At 42.2% G+C, this 16,383-nt stretch overlaps 2 protein-coding genes across 3 annotated transcripts in view; both read right to left on the reverse strand.

The window, feature by feature from the left end:
• The window catches only part of LOC131877153 (neuronal acetylcholine receptor subunit beta-4-like), a 32,330-nt gene that overhangs the window by 9,784 nt on the left and 6,163 nt on the right, over positions 1-16,383 (reverse strand). The window contains exon 2 of the mRNA XM_059222757.1: positions 37-346. Within this exon, the coding sequence (XP_059078740.1) occupies positions 37-346 (310 nt within the window). The remainder of the gene's footprint in view (positions 1-36; positions 347-16,383) is intronic.
• Positions 6,568-11,815, reverse strand: LOC131877163 (uncharacterized). Of its 2 annotated transcripts, none has more exons than XM_059222769.1 (8): positions 11,567-11,815; positions 11,227-11,493; positions 10,468-11,073; positions 9,526-10,250; positions 9,384-9,459; positions 8,948-9,204; positions 7,603-7,681; positions 6,568-7,535 (listed from the first exon to the last, which is right to left on the reverse strand). In XM_059222769.1, the coding sequence occupies exons 1-4, from the start codon at positions 11,742-11,744 to the stop codon at positions 9,763-9,765; spliced, it is 1,539 nt and encodes a 512-aa protein (XP_059078752.1). In that variant the 5' UTR covers positions 11,745-11,815; the 3' UTR covers positions 6,568-7,535; positions 7,603-7,681; positions 8,948-9,204; positions 9,384-9,459; positions 9,526-9,762. The 2 variants fall into 2 exon arrangements, with proteins under 2 accessions (XP_059078752.1, XP_059078760.1); XM_059222777.1 differs by having other exon boundaries at positions 11,563-11,815.

Here is a 16,383-nt window from a genome sequence, read left to right on the forward strand (position 1 = left end):
AAAGCGCGGCTTCTTTTTAAAAGCCATTCTACTCACTTATTGTAAAGAATGATATCGGGTTTCCACACTTTATCATGGGGCAATCTCACTGTGGACACGTTCCCGAAATCGGAAGCGTTCCAAGTCAAGTGGCTGTCATTCCAGATGTGAGTGATCCAACAATTGGTGGTCAAAATCTGATTCTTTTCGTCCACGTCGATAATCTGATGAATTGACACATCGAATAAAACATTGATAGGCGTGGCTGACTGAGCTACCGGCCGGACACTCCTCTCATAATTGGACATCAGGTACTTGGTGAGACGATATTCTTGTTCCCCGGCGCACACCAAAGGGAAGAAGGCAACTGGAACAAACCAAGAAGAGAACAATTAGCCAAAGAAGTGTCTTCCCCCTTTAAGGGTGTTGGGAACCATCGTAGGTTCGAGGAGTTGGTTATCCTCATGTCTTGAGTGATGAATGTTCATTGACTGATGCAGATCAGTGAAGTCCCCTATTGCTTGTCTCATTGGCAATATTTTACGGGGTGTCCTCACGACATAAACTTTCTCTTGTAAGCCTATAACAACCCACATCCCGCAGAATCTGACATCCCAACAACTTATTAATAGGCCATTGGGTTGGCCTTTATTGTTTTGATGGCCAAGGATGAATGACGAAGAGAGCGACGGGCATCGTCTTGTTGCACGGACACTTTTCAGGAGTGAGAGTGGCAACCACTATTCCCATCGTGCCGCGTGTTGTGATAAGTTGGAAAGGTTTTTATGGCCGAAATGGTTATGATGGCGCTTGGCTGAAGAATCCTTATTCAGGGAATCAGGCCCTTTTGTTTATTCTTTTGTAGCTTGTCCTCCCGTAAAAGTGAATATCTGTGGAAATTGGGTCATGGACCTATTTTTCCCTTTCATCCCCTCAAGGCTGTTCCACGATGGCGATGGTAGGGTGAATTGAATGAAGCTCATTGAAGTCCAACTTGAAGCGAGTAGCAACATCGGCCGCCCAAAATCATATCTACTACGTCGTTATGAGCTCACAAAGTTGGGTTGGAGGCAATCCAAATAAAACGAAAATGGCTTGAAAGGAGAATGTGCGTACCCACGTAAGTTGGTGAATGGCGGGGAGGGAAACCAAAGTTGAGTGACGAGAGAGAAAGAAAGGTCCCTGGAGCAAATTGAAATTCCAGATCTTTCGCATTCGTTCCCTTCCCATTTGTTCAAGCATGTGATACAATCATGTGTTCAATGTTGGCTCTTTTAAGCCAAGGCAGCAGAACGAATGAAGACAAAACGTTTAGCCAGGGAAAACACACAAGAAGTTTTTCCACAAAAATCCCTACTGACGTTAACATGTGTTTCTTTGAGTGTTCTCAAATGATACCATGTTTGAAAGCTATAATCAAAAATAATTCCAACACACAGTCAGTATATTTTCTCAGGCACTTATCCAATTAAGATAAAACCAGCCATGTCTAAGCGAGCACAGTTTTCAAAGAAAACATTACCCACAAGTCCGTGGGTAAATCCCAGTATCAAATAAATCAGTTCATTGCTCGACAAAGTGTTTCATTAGAATCGCCATTCCATCTCGCCACGTGTTTCATGTCCCTTCTTTTTATTTGGGATTAGAGCCTTAACAATGGCTTATCTTGTTTGTAAAACGAGTTACTCGTATTTGGCTGTTCCTTTTTGCCTTGGCGCAGAATTTATCCACATTCATACCAGAAGACCCTTCAAATGACTCCCTTGTCTTTGACAATGTTTCCATCATGTTCGTCACACTTTTGTCACAGAGCTCTGCGTAGTGAAGGCTTTTGGAAAGTTGGTCCACATTTAATATCTCTTGGTTTCGCATTGGGACAAGAGGGAATGGGAAAAACTAATTTGAATAAGAGTTTGAGCAAGCATGAATGCATTATCTGAGGGCGACTTTGTTGGTTTTCAAGTGGTGGCCAAAGCCGAGCAAAGAGTCAGTTAGTTCTATTCGTCGGAGGGATCTTTAATGATATGTTTACAGGATGTCTATCCTACTTGGATCTTAGAACGAAACTTATACGTAGAGAAGAATATCGGATTTATTTTCTTCCAATTTAGTAAGCCGTTTATTTTTCGAAATCGAGCTGCACAGCTAAAGCTGTAAAATCCCTCGAGCAATTTCAAATTTATAGGTTTGAACGCTTTTGTGGCGCTAATGAAAAAAGTTATGGCCCTAGAAAGGTCCATTTGGAAGAAGTCCATTATTATTGGATGATTAGGAGTCCTCGTTTAGGGAATCCCCCTATAGTCTCCTACCCCCAAAAAAAGTTCACCCACAAAAGAAACAGATCTTTGTTCTCCTTTTTGCTCCTTCCACCACGGTAGGGAACAAATTCAAATGGATGGCGTGGAAAGAACTTCCTCACTTTATTATGGTTAACATGGACTCGAACGTTAAAAAGTAAAATCAAACCAGTTTCAAAGCCCAAGTTGCTAGCAACAACGGTCTGTTAGTTCATGTAACTGGATTTGGATATTTGGGTGGACTTCTCGTTGCACTGAACCATGTCCACCAACTTCTTTATTAAATCCCGCAGAAGAGACAATCACAGTAGTCCTTCTGGTGAGCAGACAACACTCTACTTTTACTTTGGTTGTGAAAATGAAACCACCATTTCAAGTTTGTTTCCAGATAATTGCTAGTTGCTTTGTTATGAAAAAAAGTCGGATTGGGCCGGACCAAAGGCAACTTGAAGACACCGCCATTACTCAACAGTATTTACGACTGACCTGTCCTTGTCCTTGGAATGACACGACCAAAGGTCCCAGATAATGTTACAGCTTTTATTTCACTTCTTAACAGCTTCATCACCCATCCTGGGTGAACCGATGAAAACGGTTCAGAAACAATTTCTCATGCTCCCTCAAGAAAAAATTCGAGCTTAAGAAAAAAAGTTCATGTTCTGAGCTTTTATCACCAACCCCCGTGGACATGTGAATAGATGACTATGAGGCCTTGAACTTGGCCTTGTCATCGCTTCAATCTTCTGCCCGATGATTTTCATACGAGCAAAAACTGTCGCAAAATTCAATGCTAGTCCATCCCACCAACTTATGAGAGAATGAAGGAGCTGTCATGTTTGCATAGGACCAGAGTTGCACTGAAAGTACGTTTTTGGCCTTTGACGCATCAAGAGCCACAAATCAACTTCCTTCTTCGTCAAAGAACAGAGTACATGGAAACAGAAGGGTGCCTTTTTGTCCAGACTAATCCAGTACACACTCACATTTCTTATAGTGAGCCTTTTTATGAAGGGTATAAAAAGCGCTATTTCAGTAGATTAGTCCAAGAATATGGGCGAGCGGACTTGTGACTGTTGAACCTTGGACCAAATGGATGCAATTCGCATGAGTTTGACCCACATTTACCACGCCAGTTCCGGCCCAACAATAAACAAGAACTGGATTATAAGATTCCAGACGGTTTTTCCCGTTTCCCACTTGATCCTCGAAAAAATCCCGAGCGTATTTTCAAGCAAAAACTGCATGCGGTCATGATCTGATTGTAAGCAAGGTCTTCTTTTCATGGGATCGCTGAGCCTTGATTCTAAGGCGGTTCATATTCCTCAGCTCAGAATCTTTGAATACTTTGAAATGTCATTACGCATGAATGAATACCCAAGAACAAGCTAGGGTGTCCAATGAGATACAGAGAGTGAAAGAAAGGAAAGGTCCTGGCCTTCTTGGAATAGCTAATAACTAACTGCCTCTCCTGTCTGTCTGACGAGGTGGGTGTGCATATGCACAACAGACAGATCCATGAGGATCTGCTCAAGAAGGATCGAAGGGCACCACCGCTCAATAACATGAAGCAAGTGCAACGTGGCGGTTCTGGGACGTGTCGTTATTGAAACCGTGACTCCCCACGACCTCCATGTTCTTGCACACTCACACAAATCTCTGGGACGAGTTTGGACTTCTTGGGTGGTGCACCAGTCGTTTCCTGTCCTCAGGGTCTCCTACCTTCATTAAGATTCTTTTGAAGGCCTTGCCTTGGCATGAATCCCCATTGAGTTGCCCAGGGTAGAAATTCTTGATATGACTGGTCTCCCGTCAAAAAGTTGACCCGAGGCGAGTGAGAAAGAAGTCCATTCAAGCTCCCGAGTGAGTGACTCTGGTTTGGTTCAACATGACGCCCCAGAGAGGAAATAGGGAATCAAGACGACACGCCGACGCTTTGCAGTCCCATGAATATGATCCTGGCACATCTTCACGTCCATCGATCTTGACTTCAATGGAACACAAACTCGACACTTTCCAGAGCTAGACCAGCATGTTTTTTTCCATTAACATGTCGGGTTCATAATTGCTTGCTAACCATGCCATACGTCCAAATGTCCACCTCAATTGAGAACGGATCGAATGTTGGCAATGAGCAGGCACCGTCTGGCTGGATTTCTCCAGATCCAGTGGGCTTGAATCAATTGAAGAGGCTCAGAAGGAGAACTAGTGAGTGAGTGTGAGCGGCGTCTTCAATTGTTCTGGTTTCTGGATCCATCCTCGTCGTCGGTCCTGGACGAACTACTCATCGGGTCTCTCCGGTACGTGGTCGTCTGTTCCGCTTTTCGTTCAAAGCACTTCTTGCCACCACCCAAATAAAATGGGATGGTAGTCGACGACCAGAGGCTGTTCCACGACCCACATCGTGAAAGTGAAGATTCCAGAAGATTGATAGGGCGAGAACACGAGTGTTGTACCCCTCATTACCCCGCCTTGGAGGGCGAAGAGAACCCAATTCTACAATCCTACATTATGAACGTATATTCGTACGCCATTCAACCACACACATACATATTCTTCTTTCTAATCCCAATATGGAACATATTTCTCAAAGGAAGAGACTTCTAGTCCCACGGGCTACATCATCAATGCAAGAAGTGTTGATGATTTCCATCAGTTGGCATCTTTTTCCAGTGCTGTTTCTTCGTTTAATTCCAGTTTCGCGAGTGCATCAAGCTTTTATACAGTAGTACATATAGAACATGGGGTGGAAATGGAAATGTGCAATCGCTGACAAACAGAAAATGGATCAAGAAGCTCAACTCAGTGCAGTCAAAAAAGATAAGGGATGGATGGGCCCGATTCGGGATCTAAACGCTTCCGCGTCGATGTCCCTCGAACTGAGAATTGCCATGTCAGATAGAAAGAGCAATTCCCGGAATGGACCGTTATTGGCGAGCACTTGCATTTATCTTGAAGCCGAGACAGTGGGCTTATTCCTGGGTTGGAACAACACAACAAATAAAACTCTTTAATACGTCACCTCTTACGCCATATTCAGGCCTAGGGGAAAGCTTTGCCGTGGGTAATAAAGCACGCAAACGGTGTGTACTATATATTAAGGAAATCCTTGATTCCTATGAATCGAAGCAAGGCATGCGCAAAGCGAGGCTACTGTCTTCCTTCCATGTGAAATGAATATTTGTTGAAACTTGCATTTATTTTCTGACGGAGCGAAAGTTCCCGATCTGTGCAACTCAACTTCGTGGCCAAGTGTGAATATATATTTGCCATCCTTCTGGGAGCAACTTGTTCCAATCGTCCTTTCAAATTCATTTCCCCTCGCAGACACTTCCCAGGTTTAAAGGATCATACTAAATTGAGGTTAAAATTGTATTGAGGGAACGAGATCTTTCGAATGCACTCGCAACAATAAACCCTCCGCAAAGTCCGCAAAGCTAGTCCCAAGTTCTCTATGATGATCGTTCCATTCCATTTACACCAAATTGGTGGGAAGCGTTTCAAATTTCAAGACCGATCGAATCTTTCTGTCCTCTTTGTCTCTCTGTCTCTCTGTCTCTGTGTCTCTCTCTCTTTCGCATGTCGCGGGGCGTTAAAAAAGTTTGGCATGAGAGATTTGGAATCTCTCTATATCGGTCCGGTGTCGTCCTCTCAAGTGCTCGTTTCTCGTTTTCGGGTGCACTTGCAGTGCCAGTTTCTTCAAGGCCAGGGCCGGCTAGGCTCTCGGCTCTGCCAACCAAGCCAGGCCCAACCTCGAATCCACGGCTCATCGCTTACTGAACGAACACCAGGACATATTTCAAGAAAATGGCGTGATCATTTGCAATCCAGACACAAGATTTGGCCACTTCCGGTGCTTGAAAACGAGTTTGCTCTCCATATTTGAGAGATGAAATGGGAATGCAATTCATTGGTTGGTCCATTGGAACTGCCACATTCATGAAGGTTGCAATTGGCCGTGTTGTATCGTGGACAGCCCATTTGCCCTCTCAAGCGGGGAAGATTACATTGGGTGCCAACAGATTAATACGGGGATTTTTTAAGCGCCCGTGAATGATTGCTGGATGGGAGATAAATCGAGTGGAAATTTCAAATCTTAATGCCCGCCGACCAACTGCTGCACAAACTGCTCATTGTAGCTACCTCCATCCATCCAGACGGTGAGAGTGAGAGAGTTCGCAGGATTTCTTGAAACTCGATCATCACAAGATCATCATGAAAGGCTGGCTGCAGATTTCAGTCCGAATGAAAAGATCCCATCAATCCGATTTTGCACCGAAATGAAACTCGACGGTCTTTTGTGCATCCCTCTCGTCTTCTATTGCAACTGACGTTTTTCATTCAATTTTAAACGGCAAGCCTGGTAGGAAAAACACATTCCCATGATTTGAGAAAGTCAAATATGGGTTCAGTGAGCAGCTGAGATTACAATGAAAATGACAATCACATAAACAGGCACATGTGATGAGAAAATGTTAGAAGCTAGGGATCTTGAAATTGGTTTAGGTTCAATGGAATGGAAAGAGGTTGAAGTGCTTTATGCCTGACAATCGGTCCATATTACATCCTCAATGCAAGAAAAGGGGAAACGATCAAATTTTAGCTATTTAGACGCTGCGTTTTGATGGGACATTTTGCCATCGTTTTGGGGTCCTTTGAAATCTGAAAACGATCAATCTTGATCGTCAAAAGATGCCCCTGCCATTTGCTCCTAAATGGTGATATTTCAAAAGCAAAGGAAGGCTTGCCATTCTGGTTTGGCATCAGTTGTCTCTTTAATAGGAGGACTCAGGGATTGGTTCCAAATGAAGAGGGACCCTCACACTTTAAATTTCTCTCCTCTTAGGTGCCATTTCTATCGTTTCTTATTCTTCACGGGTGTTTGATTCTCCCAGGAAGGATTCGAGAATAGGCCTATATTTGGCACTGGGCTTGACTTAACTTCCTAAGGTTTCCATCGTGAAAGATATGATAGAGTCATAAACTTATAAGAGAGAGAGGAATGCTTTGTCACTGAAGGAACAGGCTCTTGAGGTGGTGGAGGGAACTGAGTGCGATATGATGACACTAAACAAAGAAATTGTTCCACTCATTGCCGAAGAAATTGTCGGAGCTAAAGGGAAATCCCGCATTGTCAAAGAATTTTGTTGGGAACCAATTTGGAACGGGCTCGTCGATCCCTTGGAACCCGTGGCATTGCTTGTGATGGCAACATTGGCAATATCCAAATGGAGAGCACTGCACTTGGGCTTTGCAGTTACACTAGAAAATGAAGGGATTCCAACTCAGTCGTTGGCAACATGAATAGGATCCATGGTCTTTGAACTACCTGATCCAAGTGTTGACATTCGCAAGCCTGATTGTCTGGCGAAATAGAACGACACGTTGACGAAGTCATCAAAGATGAACTGAAATGCAAGGTCTACCAAATAAAAACGGTCTCTAACCACTATTTTGAACAAAAAAAACGACACTTATGCTCACCTTGTGTTCACGTATAATAGGGTGCATTTGCCGCTCATTCCTTACTACTTGATGTTTTATGTGCAAGTAAGTTTGGTTTTGTCAGTTTTGAAACTTTTCATAATGTTAAAGTGTTTATAATTAGTATTTCTCTTATCATTTAATTATATGAATGAGTTTATTTCATGTCAGTAATGCTAGGTGATCCATTTTCATAGAATGCCTTCAACAAACTTGAAACCGCTTTCATTACATTCAAAGATAGGTAAAAAACCTCCAGCCTCGTAGGTTACTCAAATATTGAATAATATTCTAAATTACATAAAAGAGTGCGAGCGTACATCAAAATACATACAATAAAAAATAATTGTATGCCCATAGTTTGAATTTTTAAAACGCTCACAAATATGGTGTAAGAGTGGATGAGAACCCTCCCTCGGTGCATAAAAAGTCTTAAGAAAAAATCTCAAGATTAAGCTGCGCTTTTGTCCAATGCACTTCCTCAGAAATTTGTAATTAATGCTTCATGTCCTTATCTTTTGAGGGTGGGGAAGTATAATGAATGTGTACATTCAAATTGTAACACCCAAAGGGAAACTATTCAAAAGTTAAGGTGCATAAATGGGATGCGTTTGCTGTAGTCACGATTTTGGAAGCGAACTCATACTTCATACCACTTGTGTCTGGTGTATTGCTGGCGACGTCTGGGTACTCGGGAATAATTTAAAGTATCATAAATTGTTGGTGCGTTCCAACTTTCAGTGCAGTTTGAAAGGAATGGCCAAAAGAAAATGTTTAGTCAAACACTCGATTATGGTTCCTTGACAGATTTTGCAATTCAAGATTTCTACGATGCCAACTTGGAACACCGTTCCAATTAGAAGGTAACATTTTGAACTGAATGTTTTAGTTCATATGATAAACTTCAGTCTCAGTTTCAACTCATAGCTTTACAGCTCGGGCAAAGCAATCTAAAACCAAAACCGAACATTCGGTATTTGGTTGGAATATATGTGTCTGGCAGTATATAAGCAAGCCCGTAATTTAGCAAAGCAACTCGGCTTCGCGACCCAATTTCACTAGAATGGCATTCAAATCCCTTTGGCCTCAATAGGGCTCAGCCTTAATGCATCAGAAGCTCATTGAAATTAGCCTAATGTCCTTACAAACAATTAAAGTGTCATAACTAGCGGCAAAGCAATTTATCCCACCTATGATGAGCGTGTTGGGTTAGGTTCTGGTGAAACGAGCCCACGTTCTTCATGAAATCCGAGAAATCTAGCTGGGGAGGAATGATGTTGGGAAATGACTTGGAAACCCAGGGTGGCCGCCGAAAGAGTCCAAATTTGTTTCGAGGTGGATTAGCGTCCTCATGGTGGCAAGTTAAAGAGAGACAACACTGGCAATTGGGATTGTCCATCGGACATTGTGGGCCCGGAACTTCGGTAATTTCACAACGGCATTTGGGCTAAGAAAGACTTCATTAAAGTTTTTCATCTAGGTTCAGGTTCCTTAAGTTACAGGGACTGGAAAAAGATCGTCTTCTCTCTGCTTTGTTGGCAATCATAATTGCCTGGAACAACATATTGTCTCCAAAAAAGGGGAGGGGCAGAACAAAAAAAAAAAGATTAATTACGTCGTCCTTACATGTGATTCATTGCAAGAGCACATTCTTCCAATGGAATCCGTTCGGGGGTAAAAGCAGTATTTCGCGAATCCAGAGCTGCGGATCAAGAACGAATAAATGAGAGCTCGGATTTGATCAGGTGTCGTATGTTTTAAAGCTCACCTTGCATAATGACCCGAGGTTTGAGCTAGTGAATACACACGATTTGGCTGAATAAAACTGACGAGGAGAGCAAATATCCGTAGTTTAAACAATAACTGTCTTGGGAACGTTTGATGCATGCTTGAACTTAACACATCTATGTATAGAGAGAATCACACCCTGAACAAACATGGAAATTTGATCGCTTGACAACGCTACTAGGGAGGATCAAGAATCCAATTTCAGCTTTGTAGCGTTTCAGATCTCATCTAGGGCTTCTAAGATTTTCCAGGCCTTGATCATTGAGGCCACGGCGGTGTGAATATCTGGTTTGAGAGTTTGTTCAGGAGATGCGTTTGTCGGGGTCTCGTCCTTGACATCCTCCTCAATTGCTTCTTGGCTCATGCTCGAATAAGTGGTTTTTCTTCTCAAATTGTTGTTAGATTCGTCGGACTCATATTTCAACTTTTCTTGCGATAAATATTGACGATGATTTGGCGTTTGGGAGTGGTGGGACGAGTGGCGGTGTTGATCCATTGGATGGGACAATTCAGGATTGGAACTTTGAAAATCGTACATTTCACTTGGTCCGAAATGATCCGCCCGAGAATTTGGTCTTGGCTCATGATGAGGATGATGAGGATGATGACGGTGACGATGACGTTTGGGATGGTGATGGTTATGGTTAGCTTTGTTCCGACTTGCCGACCTTCCATTTTCCACCCCATTTGGCAATACCTTCAAATCTGTGGAAACGAATTCTGGTCATCGAGCGAGTCTTGACCAAAACAGGCCAAGGAAAAATAGCCTTTTCAAAGCAAAGCGGGACTAGTTCAACCGTAACCTACTTTCATGGCCTTGGCCCTGACGGCTGTGATCGCCCAAGAGGGCTGCCAAATTTCAAAACCAATTTTAGGACCAAACTTGCGGGAAGGAATTCAAGTCTTTTTTTTTGGTGCATACCATTTATGGCAGAGCCAGAAAAGGGTTGTCGCAAATTATGATCGCGGTCTCTGCTGCCTGTGAATGACATCATCATCTCATCTTCTAGAGCAGGAACCTGCTTTCGGTTATGTTGTTGCTCTTTTTGTTCACTGTTTTGAGGAGCCGTTGTTGAGGAGTTGTGAGTTTGGGTGAGGCCGAGACTTGAAAGATTGGTCCAAATTTCGCCGCACTCCCAACGGAGGCAAAACTTACAAATGTCTCGAATACAAGTGCCTTGCTTGATACAAACGGGCCCCGATCCATTTCGGGCACATTCGTGTTCCATCTGGGAATAATGCTCCCGTTTTGTTTCCTCACAGCGATTCTCTTTCCACTCTTGGGCTTCGCCTCGCCCAGACAATTGGGTGGAACACTCCAAGAAATCTTTTTCCAACAGATGTGTCGAGAGGAGGACTCGAATCTGGTCGGTCTGCGTGCATTGATAAATGCACTCACACTGGCAACCCGTTTCGTCACAACAGGCCGGATACACTTTCATGCTAATTGGAAACTCCGGATAATACTTGCACTCCTCTCCCATAAAGGACTTGACACATGGTCCTTGGGCCTCTCCAGAATGCTCTCCTATTGCGAAAAACAGTATTCAAAGCCATAAAAGATATCATACCTAATCTCGACCAATATTTAATGTGCGATGGAAAAGAGCGACCGACATGAGCTACTAAATACTTAATGGAGAGGTAAGGAACACCTGCTCTCTCGCCGGCATTCAACTACCTTCCATGTCAGATTTGGGCGCCTCATAACAGGCTGGATATCCCTCCGAACCCGGTTGACCCGGTAGAAACGTGAATGGCAGGTTGTCTTTGGGAAGCTTGTGGGATTCGTCCAACAATCTTTTGAGAACTCGTTGGGGGGAAAGATGGTCCAAATCGCGTCGCGGAAAAGTCAGATTGAAAAAACGATCGAAGGCCTCCGGGCATGAGTCTGTTGTTGGCAATAAACTGGACGAGTCTTCCCTCTCCATGGTAAAGAGATTCAGAACTGCGATTCAGGGTTTGTAAAAGCGGAATTGAACCACGTGTGAAATGAAATTCAAAAGACTTGTCGCACCTACGTCCTCCCCCTGATGGTTTTGTTTTGATTGAGGATGATTTGTTTCCATGTCGGTTTCCAAAAGCTAAGTTTGTCCGATAGGAGAAGAAGAAGAGAATGAAAAGCTGAATAGTGTGCATGTTTCCTCCGTCAATCTTGGTGTTTGCGTTTAAACTACAAAGGCTGCCTTCATCAATCATTGTCAGTCTGCGAAAACATCTTTCCTCCTTGTTTTTCGCTCAGCCAAGTTCATTGCTGAACATGTAGGTTAACAACCCCAAATAGGATAGAGCATTTCACACAGTGTATTTCTCGGCATCTTTTATTTCACTTCTTTGGGCCCTCATCTAGAACTACATAAATATAATTCAGTTTGACAAGCCATGGTTTGATGTTTCTTTGCAAAATCCACTCAATTCAATTCGAAATCTGGGATTAGAGATTTATTTTTCTAAAAGTACTTCTAGTGGATTGCTTTTTTAGATGTATGTATAGTAGTTAACGACTAAGATCCCATAATTTGAAAATCCATAGAAAACCATCCATCAGCAATGCTCCTATGACCTATGCAAATAAATCCCTATACAGTAAAATGATAAAAGAAAGAGCAAATATGATGGCTTGGCTTTCTTTTCTCGAAATTCCAAGAAACCCGTCCACTTTCAACTTCCCATTTTCCGAGAAGCTGGGCTCCATTTCGAGAGGATGGGTAAACTTCGTTTTATGATGGTCGATTCTACTTACTTAATTGTTGTATTTTCTATAATGGTAAGTATTTCAAATTTTTTTTTCAGGCTCTATTTCGGAATATTGACGCGTTAATCCTTTGAAAAAAAAGCCATCAATATACCTTACGTCCATATCGCTATCATAGCAGAAATTTTGGATATAATCCCGGTAAATTAAAAAAAGCCAAAACGTATTATTAGCTTGATTTTTATTGATTCTAGGAGCAAGTTAAGTCATGCACCTCTGAATTGTCAATCTCGTATCCATCATTACATTGAACGAAGGATTCATTGCTGTTGATCACTCGGATCCACTCGGGTGTCCAAGCATCCAGACCGCTATGAGTCACCCTGAGCAGAGCCACTTGACCGCCTGGAATTGGAAAGTCCAGGCACTCTTGAAGTTGAGATCCCGTGAACTCGTTGATGTCACCTGCTGAGAAGTCGTCGTTCTCCGAGTCCAAGTTTTCTATCAGGCAGATCGTAAACTCTGGAGTGATCAACTCCAAATCAATTGACCCAAGGGTCATGCCTGCATGGCTCACATCAGCTGTTTTAACTTCGATTGCCGTTATAACTGGTACTTCTTGACTCAACGACCCGCACGCCAAAGACACCAAAATGTAGTTAAACCAAAAGAAGGACTTCATGGTTTTGTGCGATCAATAGCACGATGTTCTTAATCGTCAAGGTCTCACTGTCTCCAACAATCTCACGGCAATTAAGCACGCCCTAAAGTTTGCACATCAAATTGACGTGAGAGGCAACGTAATCTCTCCCTCGATAAACAATTTATTCAACCCTAAAGTTTTTTTTTTACTTTCGACTAATGACAAGCTCACACCAAAGTACAATACAGATCGTGGACCTCTGAATTGTCAATTTCCATACCGTCGAGGCACTCGGCGTAAGATCCATTGGAGTTAAAGACACGGATCCATTCGGGCGTCCAAGCATCGAGTCCACTGTGGGTCAATCGGAGAAGTTCCACTTCTCCGCCAGGAAGAGAGAAGTTTCGGCACTCCTCTAATTCATTGTTCTCGAAAGTGTTGATTGCTCCTGGTTTGAAGTCGTCACCTTTGCCATCCAAGTTGCTGATCTTGCACAAGGCGAAGTCTTTGTTGATGATCTCGACGTCAACGTTGCCAAACGTCATGCCGGCATCATTTCCTATGGCAGTCTTGACCTCTAGGATGGTGATGTGTGGAATGTCCTCAGATTGAGCCCACGTGGCACGTAACATTGACACTAATATTATGGTTGGCAGGGTAACTAGCGAATTCATTGTCTTCTTAGGTCGCTTGGTGTGCTTCCCAATGACGCTCCTCATTGAAAGATCTGATATGAAACTCTTTTAATCGTAATTTGATTTGTGTTGGATGAGAGCTCAAATGAGATAAGAACGTGAACTTATTTTTCTTGAGAGGATCTCGTAATATTTGCTTCGATTCAGTTGGGTTTAGAATGCCACCAATTAGAGGTACATTGTTGAGGCTTTCACTTGCAAAATATTTTGGTTCAAAAGCCCATGAATATAAGGTCGATCAAGAACTTTGCTAAGAAAATTGTCAAAGTGTGACTTAAAAGATGCCACTGGATCAACACCCGTATATTCTCTAAGACTACTTGTTGGAAGCAAATTGTACAATGATGAGGCTCACGAATAAAGACAAAAGAACTTGATTGTTCGAAATAACCTCGATTGACACGGGCTTGAACGTTCTCTCAAAACGCATATTAAGCCTTTGCAGTCACTACAATTGACCTTAAATCCTGAGTTGGGACAAAGCTCATGGATGCTTTTGAAGACGTACAGTATCAGATACCTTTCGTACCTTCTCTGAACACTGTACACTCCCAACTTTTTTAGTCTCTCCCAATATAAGAGCTCTCTCCTTCCTGTTAGGTTCCTAGAAAAACCTCTTTGGACTTGGTCGACCTTTTGCAAACCTGCTGAATTCATTGGAGCCCAAATGGGTAAAGAATATTCACGATGTAGCTGAACAATCGACCTGTACAGAGTTGGCATCGTGATGCTATCTCTGGACTTAAACGTGCGATATATCCAACCACACATTTGAAAAGCATTACCTACTTTTAACTGGATATGCTCTTCGAACTTCCCATCATTTTGGAGAACTACACCTAAATCCTTCTAGCGACACGACCTTTAATTTGCTCTTAATATAGTATTTTATGATCTCACTTGTAATTCATTACAGTTCTCGACGAAGTCAATGCATTGCTTCAAGTAATCAAGCCATTTTCCAGTTATTTGTTACAAGTTCCGGAAAAATACAATTTATTTCTTAATCGTTGTTCCCTCTTTATTTTTACACTTGCATTAAAGAAGACTTTATTGATAAATCAAACCTGCATTTGCATTTGCCAAGCGAACTCAAGATTATGAAATAAACTTTGCTTATGCAAGCTCTCTTAGATTACATGTTGTAAGAACTGGTTTTAAATTCGTGTTTGTACTTGTATTTCATTTGCTTCGCTTTTGATTGGATTTTCATTTTCTCATTTAATTTCATTACAAAAAAGACTAGGTATACCGCTGACTTAGAAATCGTTTAGATACTCGAAATGACGCCCGATTATTGCTTACTCCTTAGTCTAACACGTGAAATACCACTTTTGCGATTTTTTTCACAGCAATTTCTGTTTTCAGGTACTTACAGGCACTGGTGGGGGTTTAAATCATCTATTCATCTAAATTGCCAGTGGTACATGATGGTTAACGTCGCTACACGTCGAATTTAGTATGAAATCCCGCCCAAATGGGACTTCACCAAATAGGCAACGTTCCTTGGAGACCAAGTTGTTCTAAGACCCAAGATAAAACATTACCGATAAGGTTCGCTTTCAGATCAAAGAACACTGTACAATACAGGCGTTCCATAATTGTTATTACCCATATGAACTCATTTAGCTCATTAGTGACTTTCACTTGGATCATAAGCCTTAACTCGTTGACAGATATACCACCAATAAAATGCGTATCAAGTTTCATAATTATTTTTGAGGAGTTATGAAACTGAAATAACGTCAAGGCTCAGCTGTTACAAGATCTGTTCATCGCTCGAAATAACGACACAAACGATACCAAAAGGGATGTTTTTCTACTACACACTGCCAATGAATGGTCATTGAGATGACTCATCAAAATGTCTTTTATTGAATTTCACCAAAACAAAAATGCTCAAAGTCAAGCACAGTTAAGGTCATGGGTCTCCGAGTTGTCAATTTCCGCACCATCGGGACATTCCAAGAAGGTTCCGTTGTTATTGTAGACACGAACCCATTCGGGTGTCCAAGCATCAGGTCCACTATGGATCAATCGAAGCAAAACGATCTCATTACCAGGAAGGGGAAAATCCCTGCATTCCTCCAAGTCACTGCCGTCGAATTCGTTGATTTGATTCTGGGTGAAGTCGTTCTCATCACTGTTCAGATGGCTGATGCGACAGATTTCGACGTCCTTGTTGATGATTTCAATATCGATGAAGCCCAAAGTCATGCTTGACCAGAATCCATCGGCGGTTTTCACCTCGATACTTGTGATGAAGAGACCTTCTTGTTGGCCCAAGGTGAGGGCCACCATGGCGACCAAAACGGCCAAAGATGCAAGAGAAGACGACGCCATATCCTATCCTTTTCGGATCCCCGACTAATTCTCTCGTTCGTTTTGAGGCCGGAATGTAAAGTGAAATTATCTAATAGTGTTGATTGATAAACAAATCATTGCATAGATACGTTTTTGGTAAACAAACGTGTGACATGTTAGCAGAGATATGTATGTACTCTTCAATTGGATGATTTGAACAATGCCTTGAAAAAGTAGAAACGCATTCTCCATCTTTCATATCATCTTTACTTACTCAAATTAAACTCTTAAGGCTTATAATTGCAGGTTGATTGCTTAATTAAGACATCAAACAGTAACTGAAGTTGGCTAAATATCTGTTTCAGTGTTTTCAAAATTTGCTTATATTTTCCGAATGTAATAAAGTCACTTTGTCAACTTCTATTTGTTTTCAATTATCCTCCTGACCAAGATAAGAGACTGTGTAAAAGTGAAATTTCTGAATTGGTGCAGTGCGTGAGT

This window comes from Tigriopus californicus, chromosome 1, assembly GCF_007210705.1.
Source record: "Tigriopus californicus strain San Diego chromosome 1, Tcal_SD_v2.1, whole genome shotgun sequence".
NCBI lineage: Eukaryota > Metazoa > Arthropoda > Copepoda > Harpacticoida > Harpacticidae > Tigriopus > Tigriopus californicus.